This window comes from Talpa europaea (assembly GCF_964194135.1).
Source record: "Talpa europaea genome assembly, chromosome: 1".
NCBI classification, from domain to species: Eukaryota; Metazoa; Chordata; class Mammalia; order Eulipotyphla; family Talpidae; genus Talpa; species Talpa europaea.
In genome coordinates this window covers 108,439,576-108,458,564 of record NC_140073.1, presented here as the reverse complement: position 1 = coordinate 108,458,564, position 18,989 = coordinate 108,439,576, and the positions used below count along the sequence as shown (strand labels likewise).

General features: G+C 35.0%; 1 protein-coding gene across 1 annotated transcript in view; it reads right to left on the bottom strand.

Annotated features, from left to right (window-relative positions):
- Positions 1-5,155: 5,155 nt before the first annotated feature.
- Positions 5,156-18,989, bottom strand: part of UBR3 (ubiquitin protein ligase E3 component n-recognin 3) — a gene marked incomplete at both ends in the record, with an annotated part of 155,569 nt that continues 141,735 nt past the window's right edge. The window contains 7 exon segments of the mRNA XM_084249572.1: positions 5,156-5,273; positions 5,847-5,986; positions 6,657-6,866; positions 8,747-8,926; positions 11,349-11,474; positions 11,615-11,722; positions 16,832-16,956. Coding sequence (XP_084105698.1) covers positions 5,156-5,273; positions 5,847-5,986; positions 6,657-6,866; positions 8,747-8,926; positions 11,349-11,474; positions 11,615-11,722; positions 16,832-16,956 — 1,007 coding nt within the window.

Here is an 18,989-nt window from a genome sequence, read left to right as displayed (position 1 = left end):
CTCCAGCAGCAGTTGGTATTTATAACTTTTTCTCTAAATAGCCTTCCTTCTAAAATTTCACTTTTTTTTCTTTCTTCCGTTATTAATCAATCCTGTCCCTAGTCTCCATTATCTTCTGTCTGTTGTCTAAATGAAGATGCTCTGTAGGGTATTATCACAGGCCCTTTTCTCCTTCGATGATATTCCCACATCTTCAATTACAATTTGTGATGACTCCTCTTCTGCTTTTAATGCTTCAACCCTATTGCACTACTTTTCAGTTTGACTGCACCTTGCCCATGCTTATTTCAGGCCTTTAGAATGCCCTCCCGTTAGTCCCCTTCACTTAGCTCACTTATACCGTCTTGTTTGCAGATCTCAGCTTAAATATCACTGTGTCTATATAAACCTTCCATGAATTCCTTACACTAAATGAATCCATAGTTCCCACAGCCATCCGCATAACTTGCTGGTAACAGTCATTCACTTTTAGTGACAGAGTGTTTTCCACTCCACTGTAAGCAGACAGTAAGTTTTTCTGTCTCATTCAATATGGTATCTCTAGCAGTTAGCTTATTGTCTGGTAGGCACTTAACAGATTTTTGCTTACTTTCTCTCACCTTACTGAATTCTGTCAAGTCTCTGGACTCTAGATAGCCAGCAAGGCTTTCTACTCTGGATTTTTCTCCACATTGCAGCCAGGCTGATTCTTTAAGATGCAAATCTGATCATATCACTACTCTCTAAAACCCTAAAAGGGCTTCCCACTGTTTTCTGAACAAAATCTAAAATCTATAGAAGGTTAACAGAATACTGCACTTTAGACTTTACTTATGTCTCATAAGCACCTATGCCAGAGTCAGAATGATTTCAAGTCTGTAAAATATAAGTCCTCTTTCAACTCTGGATCTTTGCAAATGGTATACCTTTTATATGCCTGATTCACTATTTACACAATATTTCTTTCATCCAAGTATCTCCTACACAGTATTGAGGGACCATCTTAGACATCTCTATAGCCCTGGAAGTCTCCTTATACTCCTCAAGACTGGTTCAGAGGTCCTGTCTATAGTTTCTTCCACATGTTCTCCCATACTACGCCCCCCCGCCCCAAACACACACACACCCTCTGTAGCATTAATCACATAGAAAAAGCTATGGAAAGTAGGGACTGACTAGTTTCCATTATATTTTTCATTTAACACAGCATTTAGTGCACAGGGTAGGCACAATAAATATTTACTGAATAAGTGAATTCAAGTGCCAACACTAAAGCATTTTTTTTTCATAATTTCAAAAGAAAAAATTAAAAACTCTCATTCATTTCCAATCCTAGATCCCTCTACTTACGCAGCATGGACCCCACACTCATTTCAACCAGCAACCCAATTCACTTACAACTTTATATGCCACCCACCTCTCTAGCCCCAATCATGAATTAATTTAGCAGTCTAATTTCTATCATTCAAGTCCTAGACTGTTGATCTCAACGGGTTCATCAAAACATAAAATCTTTCTAATTGACTCTATTAAAATGTTATGGCTTCGAAGCCTACTAGGATTTCACTATGACTTTTGTGGTGCTTCTCATTTCCAGACTATTTCCAGCCTAAAACTTCTAAAATTTCACCACTTACCTCAAGCTCCCAGATGTTAGGCCTGTTTAGTCTCAAAAGATGATCCTGCTCCCCTGTCAAGAGGGAATCAGATATGAATTTCCTTTAATGTAGACTTTCTTTTCTTTGGGTCCTTTTTCTTTCCCTCAAGCTGAAGCCTTTATTATGCTCTAGACCCTATTTCTTCTGACCTGATCTTGGGCCATGTCACACCAATCTCGTGTTGCCACTTCTTACATTAGTTTAATTCACACAGAAGCTACTCTACATAAGGGGCCCATTATGTTTCTCATTGTGTCACATCAGTTGTAGTCACAGTCATTCCACTGTTACTTGCTTTCTGTAAATTAAATGGTAGATAATATATAGCTCTTTCATGCTTGAAGTGCCTCATTATCAAGGGAGTTTGAAGTACCGTAACTAGAAAAGTGATCATGTTACTGTCCTTCTGCCCACTCCAGCTCTTCCCTGACTACTAAGCAGTGTTGTATATAAAGTTAAAGAGCTGTGTTCTGTGAATGGGACTAAGAGAGCCACAAGTCTTCTATTTCCATTAACATTCAAGTGTCAGGCATAACACCAGTGAATGTATCTTGTCTTGGTGATCTGATTCTAATGGTTAAAACCATGATGTTGTTGTTTTGTTTATTTGCTTTCTGTTGCTGTTCTTCAACATGATCTCAAATACAAGCAACGATAGGAACATAAGAGTTAGCAGTTACAATCCTGGAGATGATACAGTACAGATTCCTGGAGATACTCCACATACTGTTGTTACCTCTAAGCTTTCCGTGCTTTTAGTTAGCACCTTTTCTAAATCACAGAAATCAATAGCCATAAAACAATTACATAAAAGGGGGGGAAAGGCTCATGAACACAAATGGATTCCTAACTGATAACTGGCTGGTGAACTATAGGGTGGATGGGTCAGGCAAGGGTCGTCAATTCAAAGACAGACCCCTATAAGCATTATCATAAAGCACTTTAAATTTCTAAAATCTAGTTTGGAATTCTTAGACTTCTACAAGGACCATAGCAGCGTTCCTCAGATCTACACACTCATTTCTTTCTTTCCCCTCCGTAGAAAGTACACACACATAAGGGTTTTGCATGGACTAAGAGACAATGATAGAACAAATGGAAACAACTCTGCAAATTAAAGGTAAAAGGAAAAGCAAACCCCTTATACTTAACTTCACCTTAAAGTAACTATTTGTTATGCTTTGTTATTTTCAGCTATAGCACTTACATATATTAGTGCCATTATCATTTTTAAAAAAATGTAAGCATTAAATATTTTAAGGACCTTTCACAAACCAAATGACGGTAGGTTTTTATTAACATATCTTACAATGTTGATTATTTCTAATTTTGTCATTTCTGCTTAATTATAAAGATTGACTTAGCATCTACAGTAATGTACTGTATTTAAATGATCATTCATACAAGATATCACACCAGTACATTTTTTAATAATATACACACATCACTCTAACTTGGACCTGTTATTTTTAAAAGTGGGTTTATAAATGGGACTTATAAAAGTTATGGGGAAAAAATTAAAGTTCTAGTTTAGCAGCATGCATGTATGTATTCAAGTACAATTTTCAACCAAGTGCTTTTTTAAAATTTACTGGTGACTAATTCACCAATATCAAAATAAACACTATCAATACCCAAATTTTAATGTTAAGGCTAATATTTTCACTTCACATCCATAAGCACAATCATAAAACATTCCATTTTAAATATGTAGTAATCAAAGTCTGAATACATTATACCATGTATATATAGCATCAGTTTCAAACTGTAGAATTATTCAAGTTCATGAATCCTGTAACAGTATGTACTAGAGATGTAAATTAGCATTTTGCTCTTCAACCACACTTACAAATGGCCTGGTATTCATATGACCAATGCAAAAAATATGACAGGCTGAACTTATGATACAGTATGTAAAAAAGTAGCAATGTGTTGGAAAGGACAGCTATTTAGTTAAACAGAATCATTCTAGTTTTTCAGAAAGTTATCTTAGTATTTTGGAAATGTATATAAAAATAGCAAGCTATTTCCATGTATTTTATTGTAGTGCTATAGGTAATTTTTGACGTTTTGAACATATTCAGATATGTACTGTTCTGTTCTATTTCAATGCAAGGCCATCATTTAATGTCCACTTTTTATATTCTGTAATGTGTCATTCAATATTTTTTAGAAGTGATTTTTATACTTCATCATTAGATGTTTTTAATTTTTACATGTAAAAATGTAATTTTATATAACAAGTCATGGAAGTCCAAAGTACCAAGAATTGCTTGATAACACTATATATGAAATAATCATCAAATTATGAATCATTTGGAAGAAAAATCTTGGTAGTAATAACATGCTTTTCTGTAATCTTCCTTTTCTACTTACAGAGTAGGTTTTAGCTCAATCATTCCCATTTTTACTGATTAAAAACCCATACAAATATAAATTGCTTTCACAGCAACTTCAAAGAACACAGATGCATTGCCCATTCATGAAGGTCATCACTGTGCGTTTTTTTTTTTCTTTAAAGAAACCAACCAAAAATAACAGTGATTACACTGCACAACTATAATACAGATGAACCTGTTGAGTTGATAGGAAAGTTCCAAAATTATGTTTCACTTGTAGGGAAGTTTGAGCATTTTCAAGCCAATCATTTAAATAAAAACTTGGTTGGTGATGAAAGGTGGACATGCACAGAATCAAAATCTGCCATGTGTATGCTCTCAAAACTTGACTTCATAGTAAAATCTATTTATTACCTCTAATTCATCCAACTGAAATGGCAAATTTTGACTTTTAAGGACTCCCCCAACCATACATATATCCCGCAAAATGTACTGTATTATATTAACAGCAGCTATCTACTTATTTTACAACTATTTCAATTATTTACCTGGGGAGAATATTTATGAAATTCCTGAGAATGAATTAAGTTTTCAGCAAAGCCTTAAACTTTTAACAGATTCCTCACAATAAGAAAAAATTTTAAGTTCTACTATTAGACCAACTTTTACTATACAATATTTCACATAAATCATGTTTTACAATTTTTTCTAATTACATACAGCAAAAATTTCAAATCAACACAAGAATGGCAAGGGAAAGATGCATTATGTTTAGAAGATGCAAATTAAAATACACAGATATAAAGAAGCAGTAAAATTTTAAATAAATCACACCCATTCTAAGTATCAATGAATAGCAGATATGCCTTGCTGGGAGAACCATTTTTAAATGACTTTGTCAACAAGTTGTGCTTCTTATTAATTGTGGACTTAAAAAAAAAAAAAAAGACCACCAAAGAATGATTTAACTTGTTACTTATATTCTGCAGATATTTAAAAAAAAAAAATTATTATACCATTAATGTGATTACCAAGCACCTAATTTTGGAAAGGCTTTATAATGTATATTTTCTTTTTTTTTTCCTCAGCAAAAGCGTTAATCCTCCAAATTAAGTTAAAGCTTATTGTTGATAAATTCTTAGTGAAGTTGATGATATAATGCAATGCTGAGGTGGTGAGTCACAGCCCATTGTAATGTGGTCCCCATCTTTTATTGATGTGATCAAAAGTATGAGAAATCCACTGCTGTTCAAGAACTTTGTATCTCTCCTTACAAATGTAGAGAGGCTTGCCACGCCTAGAATAAAAGGGAGAAAAAATGTTAGAAGTAATACAGAATAGGGGCCTCCCTGGTGGCGCAAGTGGTTAAGAAGCAACCTATGAAGCTATCTGCAGCCACTGCAGCACAAATTCGATACCCAGCCATGGAGCTACCCACATGGTGCAGCAGACCTTCTCCTGACTCGCCTAGTGCTCCCCTCAACAGTGTATTTCAGTCAGTCTGCCTGTTCTGTTCCCCACTCTTTCTCTGGTGAATCCTCTCATCCCCCACACCTCTGGCCTGTGCCCAGTTCTTGTATACATAAATAAATCTTAAAAAAAAAAAAAGTAGTACAGTACAATGAAGATTTCAAATACACACACACATTTTACAATATAATCTTATGCTAATCCCACATAGTAACTTGTTTTGAAATTTCCTTAGCATGTTAATGAAATACTTCAAAAACTAAACTATAGCCCTAAATTAATGACTGCCAGAATTTCTTAATATGAAAAGTAATAATTATCTTTACAAAGCCAGAATGGCACAGAATCTTTTACTGATGAAGTGTCAATGAAACACCAGATATATGCGTGCACATCAAACCTGAGATCCCGGTCTTCCTCTCCATGAGCATCCAAATACACAGAACCCCAGAGGCAGAAGCGGTGGCCTCGAATGATGATAATCACTGATGCATTGATCAAAAGAAAGATCCCCGTTCCAGCACCACAGTTCTGAGAATGCTAAAAAATAAAAAATATATCAATGAATTTCACAATCAAATGGATTTTTATTTAAAAAAAAATCAAGAAAGTCTCAATAAAATATCTTCTAAATTTCTTTTAATTTAATAAGATTTCATCTAAGTTAAACTTATATTCTCATTCATAACACTTTATTAATAATATGTTAGGAGGAATAAAGGTAAGGATTATCTAGGAAAGCAATTAAGAGTCAACCTAAACCTCATCCAGAGGCCAGCATCTACAACTGTGTATATGATTGACGTGGCCAGGGAGAGGAATTGGAATGGGAATTAAGAAAGGTTTTTCTCACTTACATAAAGCATTTGGCTGTGTGTTGTTTTTTTTTTTTAACACTTCTACTTGTTTAAAAATATAAACAAACAAACAAAAACAAGAACAAATTCCCTGTATGTATTGTGTATTTAATTCAGAGTAGTTAAATTTTAAGAACTGGTTTGATCATATGTATACACATTTCCGTATGATATAAGAATTGAGTTTTCGGGCCTCCCTTGGTGACGCAGCGGTTGAGTGCTGGGCTGCGAGGCTGCCCGCAGCCTCTGCAGCGCCGGTTCGTTCCCCGGCTGCAGGCGAGGGTCCCACAGAAAAAAAAAAAAAAAAAAAGAATTGAGTTTTCATAAACTTTATACTATTTACTACTGCTTACCAATACACATTCACAGTAACTTTGTTGCTTGCAGCAAAGTCCTTTCAGGCACACAAAAGTACCACAAACAAGGCAAACAGCAGGATCTTTAGGGACCTTGGTACAGACACTACAGGTTTTTCTGTGGTAGTATTGAAAAATGGTGTTATAGTTCTCAGGCAACTGTAGAAGATGTGGTAATTTCCATCTTGACTCTTGGATAAGCAAGGCCTAAAACATTACACAAAAATACTCATTAGTCCTATGCATTTAAGTCACTAGCACAAAACTCATATTTTTCAAAAGGCCCCTTATTTATTTATTTATTATTTTATAGAGGCATGCTTATTTTTTATTTATTTATTTGTTTGTTTTGTTTATACATGCACTGGGTACAGTCAGAAGCACAGGAGGGTGAGAGAATTCACCAGAGCCAGAGCGGGGAGCAGAGCAGGCAGAAGGACCGAAGTACACTGCTGAGGGGAGCAGCGGGCCGCAGGAGAGGTCTGCGCGCAGTGTGGGACCCTCCTCCCGTGGCTGGGGAGCAGCCGGGGATCGAACCGGAGCCGCAGAGGCTGCAGGCAGGTTCGCAACCCAGCGCTCAACCGCTGCGCCACCGGGGAGGAAAAGGCCCCTTTTTTAAAGAAAGGAAAAAGCTGTCCTCAAGAATGTGGCTTATCTTCTTCACACTCTTCTCATCTCCATTTTTACAAATGACTATTAAACAATAATTTAACAATTACTATTCTCTATTTTAATGTAGTTTCCAATTACATGATACCACTTTTTTGAGATTCAGCACCCTATTATTTATTCACCTTATTCAGCACCCTATATTTAAACCTGTTAATACTTTAAAAGAAAAATATAAATATAACTAAAGTATTCATGAAATTATATCTAGATGTACTTTGTTTTAAATATATTGAATACAAAATTTTAAAGTTACCTATTTGTAAAAACAAAGTTTTGACCTTTCTCAGATAATGAACAATTTATTGTTTTTTTTTCCCCTCTAAGGAAGGTTATAGTTACAACTAATGATTTCTATTTTAATGCTTTATAATCTAGAATCTCTTTCCTAGAAGATGTAAAATCTTCTAACACGACATTCTGCTAAGATCCATTCTATCCATAAGTGCTGGGGCTACAGCTCTTTTCACAATTTTTTTTTGCTGTAAAAATGAAAACAAAACCTAGTTAAATTCCCTACTTTTTTCAGTTTTGTGTTAGTATAAAAATACTGGTAATAGTATGAATTTTTTTTCTAGCTGCTATTCCATTAATGCTTAAAATGGACAAAATATAGTATGAATCTATTATCTTAAGAAATTGTATAGGGCCTCCCCGGTGGCGCAGCGGTTGAGCGCTGGGTTGCCAAGCTGCCCGCAGCCTCTGCAGTGCCGGTTCGCGCCCTGGCTGCTCCCTGGCCACTGGAGGATGGTCCCACATGGCGCGCAGACCTCTCCTGCAGCCCACTGCTCCCCGCCCCCCTGCTCTGGCTCTGGTGAATTCTCTCGCCCTCCCGTGCTTCTGACTGTACCCAGTGCTTGCATAAATAAATAAATAAATAAATAAATAAATAAATCTTTAAAAAAAAAATTTATAAAAAAAAAAAGAAATTGTATAGGTGACACGCAATTCGTACAGCCACAATTCATCTAAATCAATGCAGTAACTTAGCAGGTAGCTTTGTGTTTATCAGTAAGTTCATGGACAAGGTAGCTATGAAAACAAATGTAAGGATAATATATAGGTTTACAATATGCTATCTGCCAGTAGTACTCAGTGCTCAATCCTAGCATCCAAAGATTGCCTATTCGGTTTCTGTCTATTTTAAAATTCTTTTTATCTTTCAAGCGTAGTGCTGTGATTAAAGTATTCAACAAAAACCTGCTGGCCTAAAACATACTATACTTTAACTTAGTTAACTCAAACAGTTCAGTTTTTACACTAATAAACATAAATAACTGTAAGCAAATCATTTTAATATAATTAGTTTAACAAATACTGCAAAGAACCGATAACCTGAAATTTTAAACTCTTCATTATTCTCTTACCTGTTAGCATATTATCACTATAGAAAGTGAGTGCTACTCTTTTTTACATACCTTTCCTTGTTCTGAATTTCTTTCAGTAAATGAATTTATCTCAAAACACCACTGAGAAACAATATCAAATGCTGGAACCGGCCAATCCAGACAGGAGGCACTGATGAATGGATGTTCTGTTTGATAAAACGTTGGCAGAAGTCCCAAGCAGCTGGAAAGAACTGAAAATTCTTCTTCTTCCTTTTAGAGATGAAATGGAAAATTCTCAAGACATTTCATTTCCCATTATAGATATATTCCGTTTCATCCTCATCAATTACTTTTGGACCATAAGAAAACTCTTTCAAAGAAAAGTGAAGGGAGTAAGGAGAAAGGAACTAAAGAAAGTAGGAAAAGGTTTCCAGCAGTTATATCATTAGAATATTTCTCTTTGAAATTTAACTCCTAAGTGCCACTGCATTAATTTCTTTCGTACACTTATTTTTTTAAATAGTATTGTCATATCTGATGAACAAAGTGTACAGAACTTAGCTACACTATTATGAAAACAAATGGGGGCAAAGGAAAAGTGACTACTGGTTAAAAAGACATAGGGTTATCAGTGTGGGTGGAAAAATAGTAAAAACAGAGTTCACAAGAGGCAGCACTAAAAATGCGCATGGATCAATTCCTATCATCCTTCAAATTCCAGCTCACCAGGGAAGCCCTCCCTGATACCACTTAATGAGACCTTAGGTTATCCAGCTCCATTCAGATAAAAGTGATCCTGCCACACCTTGTAAACACTTTTCCCTTACATTTTTATTTTCTATTTATAATAGATACTTTAAAAATAAATTAGCATTTCCTATAGACTGCAGGAGTAGTCAACTAGAATAAGGCCTCTGCTCCCAGGACTTGATACAATATAGATATTTAATAAACATCTCTGAAAATCTGAACTAATTATGAAATTAAGTATAAAATTCTGAAATATGGTACAAAGAGGAAATAAAAATGAATGCAAAATGACAAGCAGACTTAAAAAAGATGTTGATTTTTAAAACGTCTTGAACTGGGAGTACACAGCTATATAAAGGAGGCGCGTTATAAAATGATTTCACTGACAATAAAATAGTAGAATAATTCAATTCCTCCCCACCAAAATTCTCTTGTTCCCCTATGCAATCAATTCTAGCCCCTATTTCTGGCCCCAACTAACCACTGATGTGTTGTCACTATAGTTAAGGATTTTAAAAAAACAATTCAAAAAAGATGGATTCATATAGTATGTATTCCTTTGTGCCTTGCCTCTTTCAGTTTGTATGATTTGAGAGTCAATCATGTTAATGTGTGTATCAGTAATTCACTCCTTATTATTGCTGAGTAGAATTCCCCTGTGCAGATATAGCACATTCTGTTCATGCATTCACTTGTTAATTTCTGGATTGTTTCTAGATTTTGCTATTACAGATTAGGATGTTAAAAATATTCATTTATGAACCTTTATGTGTACACATTTTCATTTCTATTTGGTAGATACCTAGAAGTAAAACTGTTGGGTTGCACAGTAAGTGGATGTTTAAGTTTTTTAAACTTATAGGCATCACTACATACCCACACTGAAGACCAATTTTCAGTGCCCAAGTCAAGAACTTTTGCCCTTTGACAAAATAAGCTATGAGGTAATGGGAACACAAAGAACCATGGCCTGTGGCTCTGAAATATGAAGAGAGCAAAGTTGGTAAAGGAAGCTGCAGATTTTGTTTGGTAAGCCATGCTACGGGATTCTCATATGCCAAAATGAAACACTTTTTTTTTTTTAGGTTAAAATTTTTGAATAAATAATTGTGAGAGAAAAAAATCTAATGGATGATTTTAAAATTGTTTAATATAACACTAAATAAAATGTTTTGGAATAAAACATGAATAGTTTATCCTGAATTGATAAAAACCAAGTAATCTGAACTATTTGATGTAAAATTCAATTACTTATGAAAGAAGAAACAATCAACTGGTTAATTCTGGTCTACTTTAGGCTTCAAAGACCATAAATATGAGAAATGTCTTAATTCCCACATCAAACTCTCTGGAAACAAATTGCAGATGTCAGGATCATAACTCCATAAGTATAGTTTGGTTTACTTACCTTCTGGTTTTCTTACTCTCTTGCCTAATCACATTTACCTTATAATTTATTGAAATAGATTAAACCAGTGATAACTCATTCATCTGAGTTTTAATATAATTGGCTAGAAATCAAATATTCTGCTATTCTGAAATTACATAAGTGCCATCATATCTTCAAACAACTAGCTTTCTCATCAATATAACTTTAAAAGGATATTAAAAGCAGATAATGGTTAATGATAAATATATTAATAAAAACAGTAATAAGTATATCAATAAAAATAGTAATAAATATACCCATATGAATACTATGGTCCTGATCAAGTTTTAGGCATTTACTATTATTGATCTTATTAAAACTTCATCAAATATTAGCAATATTATAATAAAAATGGGTAAATTTTAATAAATAAAATAATAAATATTCTAAATATTACTTTGCGATAGACTAACATAGCTTGTAAGGCAGCACTGTATACAGATTTAAGTACTATACCATATATCAGCATATAAGACAAAAATAAGTCTTCCTACTCTCTACTCCAAATTATACCTGGCAGCTAGGTAAATCCTCCCCAAAAAGGTGGTGCTGAAGAAGGCTGGAGATTCTGAGGAAAGGTAAGCAGAAGTCCTGTAAGTATTTTTCCATGGATTCAGGAGACCAAGCATTAGGGCTAGCCTGAAGTTAAAAAAGAAAATCTTAATTTATTCTATGATAGCTATAGAAGAGATATGTAAATTAAAATTTATATTCATGGTGGCAACAAAATCTAAAATTTTAACTAAACAACTCTAAATTTAGTTTTAGAGAGACCATACCATTGCACACTCCTGAGTTCCTTCTTCAAGGTATAACTTTCCTTTAGATAGTTCAGTTATTATAAAACTCAGTAACACTTCATAAGACTTTTCTGCATCACATGTGTTCTGGAATAAATCAAAATATTAGTTCCATCAGTCATTGAAAACCACAAAAAATTACACTGGAAGAAAATAATTTTTAAGGAATAGAGTATAGCTGTGAAATGCTTCCTCAAAATCTGTATACAACAGTATACTTCTGAATTCACAATGAAACTGGGAAGGTAATTAATGCTATTCCAATACTTCTTAAAAGTTAACATAAATTACATTAATGTAAGTGCACATAAAAACACGCAAATTTTATCATTTGACCAAATAATTCTCATCCCTGGAAATTCTTCCTAAAAAAAATAATCCAAAAGAAAAAATAGCAATCTGCCAGGACATTCACTGAAGCACATTACAACAGTGAAAAATTAAAAATGACTAACAAAAGTGAGATAGTTACTTAAACTATGACATATAAACCCAAGCAAATATTTTATGGGTAGCGAATATGACAAATGTGAGCCAAATGAAGAATGTCTGCAATACAATGTGAAAAAAGCTGATGGTACTATATATTCACTCATTGTAGTGGTACAAATCATATATGCATGAAATAGAAGAAAATACGGCCCACAAATCATTTTTTTTACAATTTCCCTCAAATTCCTTGGGTAGGATTTGTTAATATAATTTATTGTAAAAATAAATTAGGACAATATATTTATTACAGAATGTGCAGATCATTACATCAACTAACAGTCTACAAATAAATCAGGTTTTTATTATAGTGCTTTTTATAAGAAAGGGAAAAGAACTGTTATTTATAAAGTTCAAATTTATCTCAGCAAGATCTTTATAACACATAATGCTCTTTCTATGGCATGCAAAGAAAGTGTTATGCAGGGGATAACCTTACCTCCCTCTTATTTTCATCCTTCCCCTCAGTGTCCTGCCTGCCATTATTTATTATCTGCCACATGCTTGCCTCTTAGTAGACTCTTGTCACTAGTTGCCTTTCCCTGAACTGTAAGATTAGAAGTAGGGTAAAGAGTAGCAAAAGGCTGGAAGAAATGGGTGGAGTGCTTGAGAAAGAAGTACTTCTCAAATTAGTAAGGTTTATAGGAACATCCCCTCTTGTCCTACCCACCAATATGTTCTTTTTATATTTACTGATATTAGAAGTTGTTGCAAATTACAATAAAGTATAATCTGAGATAAAGTAACAACTTTGGGGGCCGCCCTGGTGGCGCAAGGGGTTAAGATGCAACCTATGATGCTATCCACGGCCACTGCAGCACAAGTTGGATCCCCGCCCAGGGAGCTACCCGCATGGCGCAGCAGACCTCTCCTGACTCACTGGCTGCTCCCCTAAGCAGCGTATTTCAGTAGATCCGCCTATTCTGTTCCCCACTCTGTCTCTGATGAATCCTCTCATCCCCCACACCTCTGGCGTATACCCCAGTTCTTATATGCATAAATAAATAAATCTTTTTTTTTTTAAAATAAAGTAACAACTTTGGTATGGTATCTTTATTCTACTGATTAACTATACTTTCCAAACAGTAAAATATAAGAATTGATAAGCACTACGAACTATAATTTTATTTTGTATTTTTAAGGCACTGATAGTTTGAACCACCGAGTTTACCTTATGATAGACAGCTTTTCTACTGTCCCTCAATCTCTCAGTCATATGCTCTCTTCAACTAGACTGTAAATTCCAAAATGTCAGGAACAGTGCTTTGCATTTAGCAATATCCCTTCCTAGCATAATAAAAATCTTAGTATTTAGTATGCTGGTATCATTGTGGTGATGTTGGAATTCTTGGCCTTGGAACCTGCCTGGGTGTGTCTCTTCTGATAATCAATTCTTTGCATTATCTTTAAATTACTCCCTCCTTTCTGCCATGTTAAATAAGTCAGGTAGTGTACCAAGTCATGATTCTAAACTATAAAACAAGAGTGTCCTTACATCATGTAATGACCTCAACACTTGCCTAATTAATCAAGAGGATGATCATTTGCCAAATATCATGACCTACAGTTTACATATAACTAATAAGAATATTCCACTGAATATCAAAACAGTAACATGGTTTTTGAAGTGATCTAATCAGAGTAGCTGTTAATGTGATATATTTAGGTTTAAAAATAACATTTCAATCTAAAAGTTGCCTAAATTCACTGTAATCTTTTGAATAAAAGACTTACAGAATATAACAGAAAACTATTTCAAGAAATAATACTTTCCAACTAATGGGGAAAAAAACACTCCAATGTAAACAATGATGTTTAGATCACCCTAGTAAGTTACTGAGTGATAATTAGCTTTTAAATTATTATCATCAAATACATCTTAAACATTTCTGCAGGATTCACTGCTTTGTATTGAGAATTTTCCCACCAGTGAACTATTAAATAAGAACATAATCTAATTTCATACATAAGTCATCTTAGAAAGCATATTTTATATAGGCAATCTTTGAATAAACAAAGTATGCTCAGAAAAGTTATGAAGAAAATTTCTCAGTCCATGAATGAAAGACAGAGACTCAAGATTCAAAGCGTCTAGGGGAAGGTGTTAAAAGTATGTGAATTTTTTTTTTAATAAATGAAGCACTTTTTTCTTACATCATTGTTAATTTTTGGACAATATATGATTTCTACCCCCTCAGGAGTGATAACCTTAGTTCTCCCATCACTAAAAGGTACATGATTAAACAAATAAAAAGATCAAGAATTGAGCAACTCATCAGATGTCCTGGGTAGGTGCTCTGTCTAAATTTTAGAGAGTCTTTTTTAAAAAAAACAGATTTATTTGTTCATGCATACAAAAACTGGGGTACATACCATAGGTGTGGGGGGTGAGAGGATTCACCAGAGACAGAGCGGGTAACAGATCCGGCAGATTGACTGAGATACACTGCTGAGGGGAGCAGCGGGTAAGTCAGGGGAAGTCTGCTGCGCCATGTGGGTAGCTCCCTGGCCAGGGATGGAACTCGTGCTGCAGAGGCTGCGGACAGCTTCATAGGTTGCGTCTTAACCACTTGCACCACCAAGGAGGCCCTAAATTTTAGAGCTTCTTAAACTTTTGGGGGATGACAGGTCCTTTGAGGGTATGCTAGAAGTAACTGTCCTTTACTGCTCTCTAATAAAATCAAAACAAAAAGGACCCAAGGTGGGTCTCCCCAGCGGTGCAGTGGTTGAGCACAGGGCTGTGAAGCTGCCCGCAGCCTCTGCAGTGCTGATTTGATCCCCAGCCACCTGTGAGGGTCCCACATGGCGAGCAGACTTCTCATGCCATGCCTTCTGCTCCCCTCAGCAGTGTACTTCATCAGTCTGCCTGTTCTGCTCCCCACTAAGGCTCTGGTGAATTCTCTCACCATCCCACGCTTCTGACTGTACCCAATGCTTCTATAAATAAACAAATAAAATCTTTAAAAAAAAAAACAAAAAACAAAAAGGATCCAAGGTTAAGAAATCCTAATTATAAAGACTCTTAACAGAAGTTGCACTAACCAAAAGCACATAATTTATACTAACTATACTGATGATTTTTCCAGCACAACTAAACCTTTTTATAAATAAACTCTAACAGCACTTAAAAAAATACATAGTACCTATAGTTTTATTGCCCTAACCAGAAGACATCTAGCCAAAATTTGCTTTCATTGGCATTATCATACCTAAGTATATGGACTTATAAAGATGAAAAGAGTGAGTGAAAAAGAAAAGAAGAAAGAGGGTGATAGGAAGGGAGAAGAAGTAAAGACAGAAAACTTTTAAAAGGAGAAAAGTATCATTTAAGAAGAGATGGTCTTTAGTATAAATCTTTGGAATTGAAAAAAATTAAGTTAAAAAGGAGGAAATGATGCAGAAACCTACACAGAAGTCTCAGTGATATTTCATTACTCATAAATACAGTTGCTGCTATTATTTACAATCTGCAATATATCTAAATGTTTAGATCTATTGTAGGAGAAACTAATAATGTGTGGCACACCAACCTACATATTAACATAATTTTTATTTTCATTTATTAACTCAATTTATATAGTTATAAACTCCAGTTTATATTCGAATAATCTGCCTCATTTAAAGTGCTTTATTGTTTGTTAAAATAGCTAGCAATTATCAAATTAAGAAAGAAAACTGACAGAATAGCTACCTAAATTAGTCCATGTTCCTTCCATTATACAATTGTCTTACCTTGTAGTTAATGCCTCATTTCAAAAAAGTCAGATGAAGAGATTTAGAGTCAAAAATATATCAGGAACAATTGTAAATGTGAAAATTTTCATGATTCCACAACTTATTAGGAAACATTTAAACAATGACATAGCATAAAAACCTAATGTAGCTGATTTGAATATTAACAATTCAGGTATCAGATTAACATCTATTCAGAGAACTTGAAAGAGTCTTTAGAAAAAAGGAAAGACAAAAAAAGTATTTGAGAATCAACTATGAGCAGGGAGGAAAAGTTACTCAGGGAAAAGACAAAAATACATTTGGAGATTCTAGAAAAACAGGATTTAAGAAATAAAGGGGTCCTATGAGTCATATGTTTTAAAACATTGCCTCTGAAAAAACTGAGGTTCAGAGGGTCTTTATATCTTGATCAAAAAAGTAATATCTCTATTTAGTGGCAAGAGGTTGGCCTAGTACTCAGGTTCAGAGGCCAACTTTTTTCTTGTTGATATAATTTTAACTTAATGAGGACCTAAATTTATTAAAAATGTAGCTATTCTAACATGGGAAAAAAGTAGTATTAAAAGTGGTATAATTAAGAAAAGGTTACTACTAGGCTTTTTAAATTCAGAAGTGGTAAGTCAAAGCCACCTTTAGGTCATGACTGGGGATAGGAACAACTTGAAGGAAAGATGACAGGACAGATAAGGAAAACAGGTAAGTATGGAGACATTGTATTACTTGTTCGCTGTGTTTGCACAAATTCTATAAGGACAGCAAAAGCAAAATAAACCGCCCAAATTTAAAGGAATAAAGGCCAGCATTTGGAGATAGATGCAGAAAGCCTCATTGTGCAGATGTTTTATAGTTTTTTAGTCTGAAGGTGCTCAATTTTCTATTAAAATACTGTTATTAACTCATCTAGCCTTTCAAACACCTAATTTCATTCACTCACCTAACTACTAACTGACAATTCAGACAAGATAAACTAACCTTTTTGAGTGCTCCCGTGTGTTTCCAGGCTGACCTATCTTCCTCGTTAGATTTAACTGAAAGTGCTGCAAGAGCTTGTGTATACAGCAGGGTAAAAAGCACCTTCACAATGCAGGTGAAATGGTCTACAAAAGAAAGAGAAGATCATTATTTTTTTGGAATCTGGACATATTGCACTAAAGATAATTTCAAAAACATGTCTTTTCTTGCATATGAAATTGGTTTCTGTTCAACACTTCAGTCAATAAAATGAGATTATTACATATATAATTAGTGAGATTACTATATCTATCTATCTACGTGCTACTCAACAGATCTGAATTTATTAAAACAAAGTATCACTGTTCGTCCACAGAATACTAAATGAGAGGCACTTAGCACAATGAAAAGTGTGCTGTTTCCCTAGTGCAAATGGGCCTTGGAACAGTTGTGAAACCTTGGTAAATCCCCCTTCTCCTCACATTAGAACAATCACCAAATCCTGTCAGTTGTGATTTTTAAATCTCTCTCCATTAGTTTCAACAGCCCACTGAAGAAGGTATCGCCATAAAGGAGGGAAGTACTATGTACCCTGTCCCACTTAATGATAGGCAGTGCTGAGCAGCCAGGTGAAGCTATATAACATGGAAGACAGGCGGGCTCAGGGCAAAAGGAAGAGATAGAGCTCTTGTTCCTGAAGCCCAACTTGCATCCTGGTATTGTTGGGAAGGAGGCATTGAAGCAGACACATGGAAGAGACATGTAGAAACACTTGGAAGAGACATGGGTGGGAGACACTTGGGGGATGACAATGGCAGCCATCATCTTGATGTGGTATCTCTCCTTTTGTCCCAACTTTTTGGGACCTGCTTTAGAATCCCCTTCCTATGGTTCCCTGTCAGAAAGTGCCTTAGATTTGTGGCAAGTTTTTGGTTCTCAGTGGCCCTGCTTTCAGGCAGGCCCCATTTTCTTGGGCATTTGCTCACAAAGGAATGGGTAATTTGGGGTACTTTACTGGAAAACTAATATCCTTTCTTCTCTCTGTGCACACTAATTCTATTAAAGTTCTTTCATACTAACAGTCTGCTTTGCCTTTGTGCAAAGATGGCAGGACCCCTTTGAACAGACAAGTTTGGGGATCCACGCTAACTCCTTCCATCCTTCCTTGCTTAGACATAGGTTCCAGCCTAAACCGTTGTGCCAGGCGTACCTAAAAATGCTTTCAGGTTTGATGATTCACTAGGAACTCAAAAGGCTCAGCATATAGTTTTAGGATTTTTTTCAATAGCAAAAGTATACAAAGTAAAATCAGCAGAAGAGAAGGTACATTGAGTGAAATCCCAAGAAACTTCCCGAATCCTCTTCCAGTAGAAACATGCTTAAAATCCAACAGTGATGCATTATAGTGGCATGTGTGATATATATACCAAGGAAGCTCATGAAGAGACTCAGTGCCCAAGGATTTTTGAGGGGGTAGGTCATACGTTCTCTCTGGCACCCTCTGCCTAGCACATACCTTCCTATAATCCAGGAGGAAAATAGAGTGTTCAGCATAAACCAACAATCTGTACAGTGTGGGTAAAATGAGCTAATCATCAGTTCTGGGCATGATAGAAACTCTTCCTCTCAAAGGTCTCAAATATATAAACAGTAAATTTCTTGGTAACTTTGACCAAAATGGGAAACAGAGGAAGAGAGCAAATTTGGATGAGAAGAAAATGAATTAATGTTGTATATGTTGAGGCTGAGGCAGGTGTAGGAATTTAGGCCTGGAGCTCACCAGAGGATTTTAAACTGTAGCTAAAGATTTGAGTCATGGGGGAAAAAAAAGTTAAATATGGTTGAAGCTATGAGAAAGGCAGAATTAAGAAAATGAAGGGACAGGAACTAAGGAACAACTCAGAATAGTGGAAGGAGGTGAATGAAAAGGAACTTAAAGAAGAAACAGAAAAAGATAAGAGAAACAGGAAAGGATAGTATCATAAAAGTCAAGAAAAGGAGTATTTCATGACTTAGTTGTTTTAATAGAATGATGAAAATTAAAGAATTGTTCACTAAGCACAAAAATTATCTGAACCAGGATAAGATTGCTTACATTGCTTGAAAACACCACTCAAACACAGCTTCATCTCATTGTAAGCGACAAATTATTTTTAATTAAAAAAGTAGTACCTTTAAA